Below are 12,951 nucleotides of genomic sequence, written 5' to 3' on the forward strand. Positions count from 1 at the left end.
TGTTGGCTCCTACCAATTGTTCTCTTCTTTCTTTTATTTCCATAAGCCTACGACAAGTCATTTTCACTCTGAACTCATGGCACATCTTCATTCAGTGATAGGTCCTCGCAAGTTAATATGCTTCCCAATTCTCATAAACCTTTTCATAAGTCATATATCACACTGCATATATAGGGTTGAAATGCAGATTTGAACCTTGGAGGATGAAGGACTACTGGGAAAATTTCACCAATTGACCATTACATGCTTCTTAAATTTCAGATAATTAACAAGAGTCTTGAGCTCCAGATATTCTTGTCAGTTGAGATTTCTCTGCCCTACTAAAATAGTTTGAAGGCGCACCGGCATATGTACAACGACGTGAGGCAAACGGACAAAAAAAAAAACTGCCATTGACTATGATGCAAACATGACCACACCACATCAAGCACTGACGCTTGCGTTTCACGCTTATAATGCACACTACATGACGTGTAAGGGCCGGGATGGTTCGAAGGGCTCTCTTTTCTTCCTCCTCCACTCCCTCTTCCTCTTTTTCTTCTCATCATTTCTCTGCCTTCACCTCCAATCTTCAATGGATTTCCAACCGGTAGGGGGTTGGAACCTGCCGCATGTGTCAATGCCTTGCTATTGCTGCCAATCCTACGTGCAATCTTCCGGCAATCGCATTCGTGCAGTCTCGAATTTCTCCTACGTGAGTAATACTCCCGAGGCAAGACTTTCTGCAGTCAATCCTGTGCTCTTGCAGGTATTAGTCACGTAGGAGAAATTTGCAAAATAACGAATCCTATTATGTTTTTTTCTAAACTTAGTGATCGCTTAGTCCATGGATGTGACAGTTGTGGGAAATCGTCGTGCAAAGAGAGAGTACTGAACATAAGAGTTCAACAACGTACCGAGTGTGGTGTGAAATTATAACATTATAGATGCAACGTAATGGTCAGTACTTAGTACACCATTTATTTGCATGGAGTATACACTGGGCAGGCACTAGGTAATAGAAAGGCATTTTTATTGAATTTGCATCAAACAGATAGATGCATTACAATGCCTAGTTTTTTCAGCAGCAACTCCCCGGAGTGCCGTAGGCATCTTCACCGTTGGGGTCATTTCTTCGCAAAAACAGCAGCAATCCGAAGCCGTAATATAGCGGAATTTTGTAGCACCTAAACTTTGGTGATAGTGGCGGTGGCGATCGCTCCCAGGCAACTGATGCCTACACATGCAACACAGTATAAATGAGACAAGATTGGTTTGTTAACTAATCTCTCATACTTAAAAAAATAGAAAGGCGTGTTTCGTTTGCCCTGTGCCGATTCCTTTACCATCGTCCGTTCGTCGATCGCTATTCGTTCCCGATCGGGCACTCGTGCGCTTCGTCCACACGCCTGCATGATCACCCCACCCCTCTCCTCGATTCCCCACCCTAGTCTTCTCCGCCCGCGCCCCACTCCTGAAATCGCCGCCCGCCCCATCCTCATCGTGTGCAAGAACAGTGCCCCGCCACCCCTAACACCCGTCCCCGCCGCCCCCATCCTCCTTGCCCTGCCGCCTCCAACCCCGCCCCCGGTCACCTTCTCTACGTGCCCCCGGCACCCCGTCGTGGGCCCATGGAAGAGAGCCCGCTCCCATCGTCCTGCATAGCGCCCTCCTCCCCCACCCATCACCGCCAGCCCTGCCCCTGGCTTCTCCGCACCCCTTCGTGGGCCCATGGAGGTTAGCCAGCTCGCCCACCCTGTCCCAGAACCCTAGCCCCCTCCCTCTCCCCTCGCTTCCTCCATCCGGGCCATGGTGGAGATTGAGGTGGTATCCGACGGCGGTGCTAGGCTGGATGAGGAGGAGGAGCGACAGTGGAGGTAGGGCGGGGTCATGGAGCTGGACCCTGTGGTGGACGCGTACTCGGCGGTGGTGTACAGGGACCTGGAGCGGTTGCGGGTCTTCATGGAGCATGGAGGTGCCACAATCGTGCTCAGGGAGCCCGACGGAAACGGCTGCCACACACTCCAGTGGGCTGCGCTCAACAACTACGCTCGCATTGTGCTCTACATCATTGAGGTCGGTTAGGCTCATCTCGTCTTAATGCTGCTGTTCTACTTGTTTGCTCTTCGTTGGTTTCAATCCGGTGCTGATTTTAGAAAATTGGGATCCGTCCCCCCTCCCTCCCTACTTCGCTGATGAATTTGGTTTGCGTAGCACAGAGGCAATGTGAATGTGATGGACCATGCGCACCAGACCGTGCTGCACTAGGCGGTGGTGCGTGGGGCAATGGCCGTGGTGGACGTGCTGTTGGAGAATGACGCGAGGCTTGAGGTGACCGACGTCAATGGCTACCGGGTAATGTGGTAACTTTGTCTTTCTAGGAATTTCCCTGTTGTTGCTCTTTGCTTTGCTGATGGGTTTAGTGTTTGATTGGTGAGGATATCATAAGACCGATTGCTTTTTCTGATGGTCTGTGTGATGTCTTTGGAACGATTGTTTGACTATTGAAAATATAGGATCCGTGTTGACTGTGGATTATCATCTAGTCCGGCATGTATGCTGTATAGTTTGTGTGTTTCAACATATATAGACTACAACAAATATTCATGAGCTAATATCTATTTGTACATAACTAGGAATGAGCTTGGCAATCTAGAAAATCTGTCATCTCAATTTAATTTTGAAAAATACATGTCTTTCTCATTCCTGCTAGAACCCTCTTTGTTTGCTAATAACAAATCATATGCAATAGGAGCAAGTAAAGATTAGTTCTGCTTTGTGTGCTGCTAGGAAATCATTACTTGCTTCATTGGAAACCTGTTTGGCAATTTTACAGTGCAACTTCTGAGGATTTCCTTTTAGGCTTGATAGCTTGTCTTTGTGGAAGCCTTTCAGCCCTCCTTTTGGAGTTACAATGCTGAAAAGGAATATAAGTTTAGTCCCTGTCACAGCTTAATGCCCCTTTGCATTTTACCTTTGTGTGGAACGAGTGTGATCTTCTGTTTGACTATTCATCCTTTGGACTATAATGTCAAGCAGACCATGTTGCAGCTCAGTATGGCCAAACATTATTCTTGCATCACATTATCTCCAAGTATGGTGCAGACTTTGATGCTTTGGACAATGACGGGAAGTGCCCATTGCACTGGTACATGAATATGGAGAATACTCTACTCTCCAAATGCATGCTTTCCCTTTTCTATGTATCATTGGCACCAAGAGGACACAAAATATGTATATTATGAATTTATATATTCTGTCCGAAATGTTGTCACAAAATTTTCATGCAATTAAATGAATTTATATATTATTTGTAGTGTATGCATATGATATGGTGTTGTTTGATTCTTTTTAATATTTATTTGCCATTTGGTATCAAGTAAATTAACAGTCACTACGATACACCACCGATGAAAAATGAATCGCGGTATTTAAGCTTGAGCAACCTCAAAATGATAAATGTCTGTTACATACTTGTTATGTAGTATATATTGTACATAAATTCATCTGTTGTCTTTTGGTGGTTTCTCATCACTTTGTCTAAGAATCATGTATAAGGTGTTCTCCTACAAACCAGTGAATCACCAGTATTAGTGGTTAAAAAGTGAGAGAAGTATGAAGTTTGTTAAATGAAGCTTCTGTATCTCCATCACAGTCCTAAAGAGTCAGTTGATAACCTGTTGTGACCTTATAAGTCCTATAACATATACAGGGCTGCCTATTTTGTTTCAAGCATATTAATTATGATAATTGGAATGGAATGGTTATTTAGCAGTGTATCCATATCCTATTATTAAGTTGCTTCTGTGCAAGAGGTATTTTAACATCTTTGTGACCAAAGACAGCTTTTTCTTTTACAAAGACATAGAAAATGAGATGGAGGTTGTATGGCCAATATCTGGAGGTGCTGCTTTTGACTTTGTTTGCCGATAGGGCCCTGCACAAGCTCATACCTTGAGACACTCACTTGTTGAGGCAAACTCAGACATTGTTGTCAAGGTTAGCTTTTCTTATATTCTGCTTGTCCAACATATCTTAGCTCTAATTGACAAGGTCAAAATTTCCACCGTATCTTAGCTCTGAACTATTGCTTGAATGGGCCATCAAGTATTCTTTAGTTTCTTCTTAACTCGACTTTACATAAGTTAGCATTTTCTATAAGGTAGCTAAAACAAAATAATAATTGCTTATGGGCTTTTCCCTTGAGAATGGTTTATCAACAAGTGTCTAAGCAATAAACAGTACACACATCTCTGATTCTGTGTTTTGATTTTAGATTGGTCTCCGAAAAGATTCTAAATCTTTTCAAGAAGCCTGTGTAGCTAGATTCACTGAAGAGACTAGGACGCTGGGTGATATATGGGAGACTGTATCAAGTAGTGATCTTCTACTGCTGCTGATATTGGATGCTGCTCATGTTTGCTTCTTTGGAGATTCATGTGCTCATATATTGCATACTATCTATGATCGTTCCCTAGTGTAGTGTCGTACCTTATACTATTTAAACTACTATTTCTTATTTCCGTTATCTTTCATTATTTTGTACAGAACTCAGATTCATGAACCAATTACATTTATGTGTTCTTATATATAATTTGTTCCTGATCTATTAGCGATATTTATTTTTGTTATATTCATGTTAGACAACAAATCAAGAGTCATGAAATTATCCTAATGTTGAATCTTAGACATCATAGAGCACTATTTCTCTATGAATTAAGTGTTACCTTTAGCATCAATATTTGTTTTCTTCATGTGGAAAGTAAAACAATATTGTGTGTGAGATTTAAGAACCATTGCAATGTAGGGGTGCCAGATTTAGGATCCATTGTAACGCATGGGCATTATACTGTAAAGTATTAATAGGCATATCATCTTTCTCTTGTCTTATATTATTTTAGAATCTAAAGTATTTATAGCGGTAATACTATCGTGCATTATTATTTTGAATATATTTCACACGGTCAAATATATTATCTTGTGAAAAATTTTAGCACATATTGCAACACACGGGTAGATAACTAGTTTAAACAAACACGTCTAAAGAAATAATGCAAAGTACGTAAAAGTCATGGTGTTTGGAATGATGGGAACTTGGAGGACATAGTCAAGACTCACAAGAACCAATAAAACATCAGTGGTCAAGGACATGATCCTGGTGGTATTGTTCTTGATGAGCACCATGAGTAAGAGAATACCCTTTTCTCTATATTTGCATGAGTGTACACTAGGCCGGAATGCAAAACTCGGTGGCATTCGATTAAGTTCATCAAAGTCTAATAGAGCAACCACGCCGAAGATGAAGCGACTTGGGAGCGTGAGGATAAAATCCGCTCCGAATATCCTGAACTTTTTGAGAACTTGTAAATACCGTTGTAATTTTTGCACATTGGAACATCTTGTATGTCTATATTCATCGCTATGTTTAATAGAAGTTTTGTTCCAAGGGTTCCTGCCAAAAAACCACCCAACCGGGAGAGTAATGCTCCTAATGGTTTGATCGCTATTGGTCTGCCGGTCTGACCACCAGTGTCATTTGGAACTCAAAACTCTCTGCTCCCTGGGTGGTCTGACCGCCCAAGGCCGGCGGTCTGACCATTGGTTGGCGGTCTGACCATCACCACACCGTCAGTCTGATCGTAAGAGCCCAAAACTCTCTGTATAGATTTCGATCTAACTGCCGTTTCCGCGTCTAGCCGAGCCACGGTCTGATCGACCCTAGCTGCGGTCTGACCTCCAATTCACAGAGAGGCCTGATGGCTATCTTTTTGTTCCATTGATGAAGGTCGTCGTGATTCTTTCCCCAATTGCAGAGAATCCTTTCCCATTTATCAATGTCCCTTTCTCCCAAGAATTTTTGAATCTCGGGACGACATTCTTCTTAAGGGGGGAGGTTTGTCACGTCCCAAAATACTAATTATGTAATTATGCATGCATAATCGTCATCACATGTGCTTACACGTGTTTTCTATCAAAAACTAGTTTAACATGTTTCAAATACCTTAGGGATGGTTTAGAGCACTTTGGAGAATCCCTAAATACTTTGGAGAAAGAAAAGAATAGAAGGAGGATGATGAAGGGAAACTTAGAAAAATTTCAGCAAAAGAATCCCCTCGCGGTCTGACCGGAGTCACCTGCGGTCTGACCACCAGCTGCGCTGTCACGTGGGTTACCACGTGGATTTCCCATGGTCTGACCGCCCGAGCTTGCGGTTTGATCGCTAGCACACAGAGGCTTGGGTTAAGTAGATCGATCACTTTATTTTGTTCTCTCCCTCTCACTTTTCTCTCACTCTCCCTCTCTTGACTTGACCCTAGATAGAGAAAGAGAGGTCCGTTCGTCGCATTCAAAGGCCAAAGATTAGAGGTGGGAACTCCCATGAGCTTCCTGGAGGATTTCCCCAAGTGTTCCCCTTCTTTCCCTCACCAGAAAAGTGTTCCTCGGATGTTTCCTCCTCCATGAGCTTCACCACCACTCCGGGAGCCTATCCGTGAATCGGAGCCTCCTTGAAGCATTCTAATCCAATAGAAAGCTTCCATAAGCTGAGATGAGCTATCCCCTACCGTTTTCTTATTTTTTTAGGCTCGATTCGACCCTTGTGTCATTTAGGCCCAAGTTCAACCTAGCCTAGAACTAATCCATGGGGTATTTTGAATTTATCTTGATGAATGATATCCAAATCACTTTAGGAACACTCCACTAGTCCTATAGAGCATTTTGGTACCCTTCGTTGTTGAAGGTTTCACCAGAGTCCTTACCGGTGACACCGCAAAGGCGCTACCAGCAAGGTCTGGTGGTCTGACCGCCACTAGGGCCAGTCTGACCGCAGGTTAGGACCGGAGAATCCAAGTTGAAAACTTATCCAACGTCCATGACACATAATGATCAAGCTCCTTTATCGACTACGCTAGCCGGCGAGGTGACGCCGGAAGGGCCAGCAACTAGGACACGCACTGCAACACGTTCTGCAGCCGACTCTCCAAAACCCCCCACCAATCTAGTGGTGCTGTCGGCACCTGAATTGCTGGTGGATGATCGGGCCACACTGCTATCGAGCGGGAGCAGCAGCACAGATGAAGGGTCTGTTCGATATAGGCATATTGACGATATCATGAGAGATGCTCAAAGGGTGGATCTTGATGAAGACTTGGAAGTAGAGGTCATGCTCGTGGAGACGGAGGAGCTACCTTGAGGCTGCTGGACAGCAGGTCTGGGAGGACGCCATGGCCAAGGAGATCGAGTCCATAGAGAAGAATAACACATGGACTCTCACGGCATTGCCAGCTAGTCACAAGCCAATTGGGCTCAAATGGGTTTACAAATTGAAAAATAACTCAGATGGAGATGTGATCAAGCACAAGGCAAGGCTGGTCGTGAAGGGATATGTGCAGCGGCAAGGAACTGATTTCGAAGAAGTGTTTGCGCCGGTGGGGCTGGACACTGTACGCATCATCCTTGCTGTTGTAGCCAACCGAGGTTGGCAAGTTCATCATCTAGATGTCAAATCGGCATTCTTAAATAGTGAGCTCAAAGAGGAAGTATACGTGACCCAGCAGGAGGGATTTGTAGTGAAGAACAAAGAGCATCTTGTGCTCAAACTCAGCAAGGCACCGTATGGACTCCGACAAGCGCCACGGGCCTGGAATATCCGGCTTGATAGAAGCTTAAAGCAACTTGGATTTGCGAAGTGTGCTCAAGATCACGCCGTATACACAAGAGGAACATGCCAACATGGAATTATTGTTGGAGTATATGTTGATGATCTCATTGTGACAGGAGAAAGTCCAAAGGAGATCATGGGATTCAAGTAGCAAATGATGAGTGAGTTCGAGATGATCGATCTCAAATTGCTCAATTACTATCTAGGGATTGAGGTAGTGCAAGAAGATGGGCGAATTACAATCAAGCAATCAGCGTATGCGAAGAAGGTTCTTGGTCAATTCGGTATGCTGGATTGCAATCCCACAAAATTCCCCATGGAACAAAGAGTGCAGTTGCATAAGGATCCAGATGGAAAATCGATGGATGCAACCAAGTATCAACGCATCATCGGTTACTTGAGGTATTTACTCCATACAAGACCTGATCTTTCTTTTGCTGTCGGGGTGGCAAGCAGATTCATGGAAATGCCTACGGTGATGCATTACAAGGCAGTAAAGCAGATTCTTCGGTATTTGAAGGGCACTGTGCATTACACTATTGTCTATACCATAGGAGGAGAAACACAGTTGATCACCGGCTATACAAATAGTGATCTGGCTGGTGACATGGATGACAGTAAGAGTACTAGAGGTATGGCTTTCTACATTAATGATAGCCTGGCGACATGGAACTCGCAGAAGCAGAAAATGGTTGCTTTGTCTTTCAGCTAAGCTGAGTTTATGGCGGCAACGACGGAGGCATGCCAAGCATTGTGGCTTAGAAGTCTGTTGGGGGAGCTGACAGGAGAAGAGCTCAAAGCAGTCAAATTATTTGTTGATAACAAATCAGCGATTGCTTTGATGAAGAATCCAGTGTTTCATGGCTGTAGTAAACACATTGACACCAAGTTTCATTTCATCCGCGAGTGCGTTGAAGAAGGCCAGATTGAGGTAGATTTCATCTGCACGGAGCAGCAACGAGCTGACGCTCTAACGAAGGCATTGCCGGCGGTGAAGCTAGTGGTCATGCGATATCTTTTGGGAGTTCGTGATCTAGACCCATGACAAGATTAAGAGGGAGTATGTTGGATTTAATCCTTGTCGTAGGCCTCGGGGACTTGTTTCACGACAGTGTGGAAACAAGGAGTTCGTATACAGTTCGTATACGGCTATAGCGTCGTTCGTATATGTGTAGAGTTCGAGTCGGATTGTGGGATGGCACGATTCGTGTTAGGATTCAAAGTTAGCAGGTCGCTATAAATATGAGTTGTAATCTCTAATTTTTGTAAGCAAGACACAAAGTCATGCAAGTCACGAGTTGAATAGAGTCCAAAATTTCCTCCAGAGAGTTTTTGCCTTGTTTCATTGTTCTCGTCAAGTTTCTACTGTTTAACGTTCTATTTGCTTCTTGTCGAGATACGTGAGTTCATTCTCGCTGAGTAGTACGTGGCTCAGGAGTTGCTAGGCGTTGCTGGTCGATCGGCATGATCGAGAGCAGCACGTACACGACGGATAGCCAAATTAGTCGTGGTCGGGCACGTACGACTGGTTGCTCAAGCTGGTCGTGACTGGTGGTCGTGAATTGGCGTGCTTTATCCTTCTACTCGCTCGGGTGGTCGAGGAGCCTAGTCGCTTGCGTTGTCGCGAATCCGAAGTGGTCTCGCTCGTGATCCAGTGGTCGGACCCAACAGGCGGGCCCAAGAAAGACGGAGTACCTGCATTGGCGGTTCATCAGGCCTGTCGTGGAGCGTTCTTGGCCGCGGGAGAGCAAGTTCCAGTTGAGTCCTGGCACGGCGGTGGAGGCGTAGTTCAACGGGGCATGGTCACCGGGAGTGGTGCATAGGATTGTCGGAGATGGTGAGTTTGAGGTCAGCATCGATGAAACGGAGCAGCTGCTGACCAAGGTTGTGGAGTTGCTGAAGCCGCAGTGCAAGTGGAATGGCAAGGATTGGAGAATTGTCAGTGCTAAGGTAATACAACAAATCCATTTCGTCTTCCTAGCTTTGCATTTCACATTGTTTGCTGCCCTAGGCTTTGCAGTACGGTAGTGCTATTTTACACCTATTGTGTAGCGTATTATTCTACATCTATTAAACAAAATTTTAGTAGTAACTACTGAATCGCGTTTTACTACTGAAATTTTGTTCGATAGTATTAAAATTTTGTTCAGTAGGTGTAGAATAATATGCTACACCTAGGATATAGAATAGTATATATATGTCGAGTCTATTTTACACCTAGACGCACTGTAGTTTATTATTGCATCACCCTCCAGTTACAACTCAAACAATTGTCAGTTATAATCCGCTAGGTAGATCAGTTACAACCGCACGTCCAAAAATACATAATTACAATACGAGAAACTAACGAATTACGTTTTAGATTATACTACGATTACAATCATGTTTCTTAGGTTGTACATCATTAGGCAAGAAATTCGTTAAGAGTTACGTTCATCCATCGTAATTGCAACCCAATTTTTTTTTATTTACGTCTAGTTGTAACTCCATATCTTGCGGATTGTAAATCTACTATTATTTAGATTGTAATTTGGGGTGGTACAATAGCAACTAGAGTTGAATTTAGGCACATAATATATATTATATTATATTATATTATATTATATATATATATATAAAATAAAACATGCTCGATTTATTTGTTCGATGGTTAACCAGATAGCTATGCTGGTTGCTGTTTAGCTAATTAACCCATGCATATTGCCTTGGTGTATTCTTCTTCAAGGAGTACTAGTCATTGCTCTGAGGTCTAGCTAACTTATTCATACAACAGCCGAGTACTCATTGTTATTTTGGAGTCTCTCTTGTATGCTAGGTATTTTTCGTAGGCGTAAGCATGCCTTATTTTATTTTTGTTACTGTAAACACACCTCTTAGAGTTGTACTCTCTTGGTTCTTAAAAAAGTTGTACTTTTCTTGGGTACTAATGTATAATCTACTGATTAATTACACCGTTATGATCTAGTTCCACAAAAATAAGCAGTGTGTCTCGCTCTCTTTTTTCTTAATTAATGAGAGAATTTCTATGATTTGTTTTCTTCTTTCTCAATATGTTTAGATTTTTAGGATTGTCATGGGCCTTGAATTCCGCCTATTGTTTTTACATTTATAGAATTACTCTCCCAAACTACATTCAAGGAAAATTAGTGGGAAGAGCTGTTGTTGCTGTTATCATCCTTATTTGTAAATTCTTTTACTCCCTTTTCATATATACTTTTATATCCTCTTTGTTGGTGATTCTTGTTGGGTTCGATCTCTAGCTTACACCAACTTGCGTGGGACTAAAAGACTTCGTCGTTGTTTTCGTAAAGTCTTTTTTACTCAAGCATGTTAATAGTGTTTAGCTGATCTTTGTTGTGTGGTAGCATTTTCTTCATAAGAATACACCATATATTGGTGCTATATGTTTTCAATAAGTAGAATTATTGAGATGTTCATGTTCTGAGCATGTACTGTTACTTTGCTTTATACTGACTGTTGAGATTTAAATGTTCTACGAATTTTTGACATTACATACTATTCTACAGGTAGCATGATGCATTCTGATATTTCATTACTTGTACAGAGACAGGGTAACTTGAGGCAGCAGTCTGCATCTAGAAAACGTCCAAGCTCACCTGTTGAGGTGCCATTCAGTGATGATGAACATAGTCATAATCCTGAATATTCTGGCACCAAAAAGTCAAGGGAAGAAGTGAAGCAGCAAGAGGTCACATTAGCTGAATGTTCTGAACTTGCTTCAGTCTCTGAGATGGACATTCCATTATCTGCACCGCACAAGTCTCCAGCAAGCAACCATTCTCTGAATTCTTGTTCTCTGCTATCTGGTAAGAATGGTTCTCAAGTGCTTTCACACAGTATAGTGAGTTCTTGTTCAGTGCCAATGAATAGGCGGCTTCTTTGTGCTTCCCCAGTACATTCAACAGCCCCAAAAGATGATGCCTCTGATAATGTAAGTCCGTTCATTATGATTTGTAGTTCTAGTATCATTGCATTCAGGTTACTTACAGTGGTTGCCCATGACATGTCAATATTTTGCAGGTGGAAAATCAGTTGGAGGGAAATAGAAAACACGTATGTAAGGTTTACACTAGGAAAAGTAAGTAGTTCCTCTAACACTGATTCATGAATGACATGGTTTATCAAAATTTAACGATTGTGGTACAATCTGCAGTGGCTGGAAAGAAAAGGGAAGGCTTCAAAGGAGCACAGAGTTCACAGAGCTCATTAGATTTGCCTTGTACTGGCCAGAAGAGAGGAGCAAACAAAATAGCTGGGCCAATGAAAGAATCTTCCTTAATAATAAGAACATTCTTTTTTGACCTGACACTTATATTATCCGTAAGATTCTCACTCTGGTAATTTGTTTCACATACAGCAGTTGGGGAGTACAAAATCTAGTCAGCAGCAGCTTGAAAGAACTTTGGAGGATACATTGAAAATAAATGAAGTAACATATCAGGAACCTTTAGCGTTGGCACCTTCGGGCTTCCGATCATTTTACGATGGTATGAACTGTCTAAACTTACCCATGGTGAAAATATGCGTAAATAATTGTATGTGTACCTCAAAGTAGCATGGTTCTAATGACTAGGTTTTTATGGGCAGGTATTAACATACGCGGTAGTCAGTTGGACGAAGGGCTGAATGCTACTAGTAGCTGTCAAGCGAACAGAAATGTAAATGTGCTCAGACACAATGCTGGTACCCCGGCTCCATTCGTAAAGAGCTCAGATTTATGGTCTGTAATTGAAGAAATCGATGAGTTTAAGGAGTTTCCACAGCGACCACATTTTCTTCCTCTTCAGCAACATTTGCCTGGACGACGTGAAGGATTGGCTTTAGGTCTGATGGTGTCGTTTGACAACTTAGTGGCAAATATAAGGAAATCAAGCATATCAGACAGCAAGGAATCATTTGAAGAGAAGAACTGTGTACTTGCTGAACTAAAGGCTAATGGATTCGATGTTCAGTCTTTGCAAAGTTGGCTGAACATATTGATCGAGGTGAAATCTGAACATACCAAACATCTCGAAGAGAAATCCGCGGTTGAAGCACAGAAGCTGGGAACGATAAGTTCCTTGTCCCGAAATGATTCATTACTTTGTGAAATTGATAAAGCTATGGTTCAGCTTGAGCAGAAACTTGTGCGCCTTCGCCAAAAAGAACAGCTGATTGAGAAGGAGAAAGCACATGATGAAGATGAACTCTCGAGACTGAATGTAGTGGACAGCAGCGTCAAGAAAGCACTTGATGTCGACAAACAACAGTTTCGCAGCATCTTAGCTGAGATGCAACAGTTTTTATGTGTC

General features: G+C 42.7%; 1 protein-coding gene across 1 annotated transcript; it reads left to right on the forward strand.

The window, feature by feature from the left end:
* The first annotated feature begins 1,869 nt into the window (after positions 1-1,869).
* Positions 1,870-12,102, forward strand: LOC133886443 (uncharacterized). Its single transcript, XM_062326148.1, has 8 exons — positions 1,870-2,055; positions 2,248-2,334; positions 3,913-3,978; positions 4,256-4,396; positions 9,428-9,589; positions 11,205-11,591; positions 11,681-11,738; positions 11,814-12,102. The coding sequence occupies exons 1-8, from the start codon at positions 1,870-1,872 to the stop codon at positions 11,999-12,001; spliced, it is 1,275 nt and encodes a 424-aa protein (XP_062182132.1). The 3' UTR covers positions 12,002-12,102.
* Positions 12,103-12,951: the final 849 nt, after the last annotated feature.

The sequence above is a fragment of the Phragmites australis genome, chromosome 12 (genome assembly GCF_958298935.1).
Source record: "Phragmites australis chromosome 12, lpPhrAust1.1, whole genome shotgun sequence".
Lineage (NCBI taxonomy): Eukaryota > Viridiplantae > Streptophyta > Magnoliopsida > Poales > Poaceae > Phragmites > Phragmites australis.

Bases quoted from the DNA above. Each gene is read 5' to 3' on its own strand.
- LOC133886443 (XM_062326148.1), top strand. From the start codon at position 1,870: ATGGAGCTGGACCCTGTGGTGGACGCGTACTCGGCGGTGGTGTACAGG. The intron at 4,397-9,427 runs GTTTGCTTCTTT...GTGGAGGCGTAG, and splicing joins TGATATTGGATGCTGCTCAT to TTCAACGGGGCATGGTCACC. The intron at 11,592-11,680 runs GTAAGTCCGTTC...AATATTTTGCAG, and splicing joins AAGATGATGCCTCTGATAAT to GTGGAAAATCAGTTGGAGGG.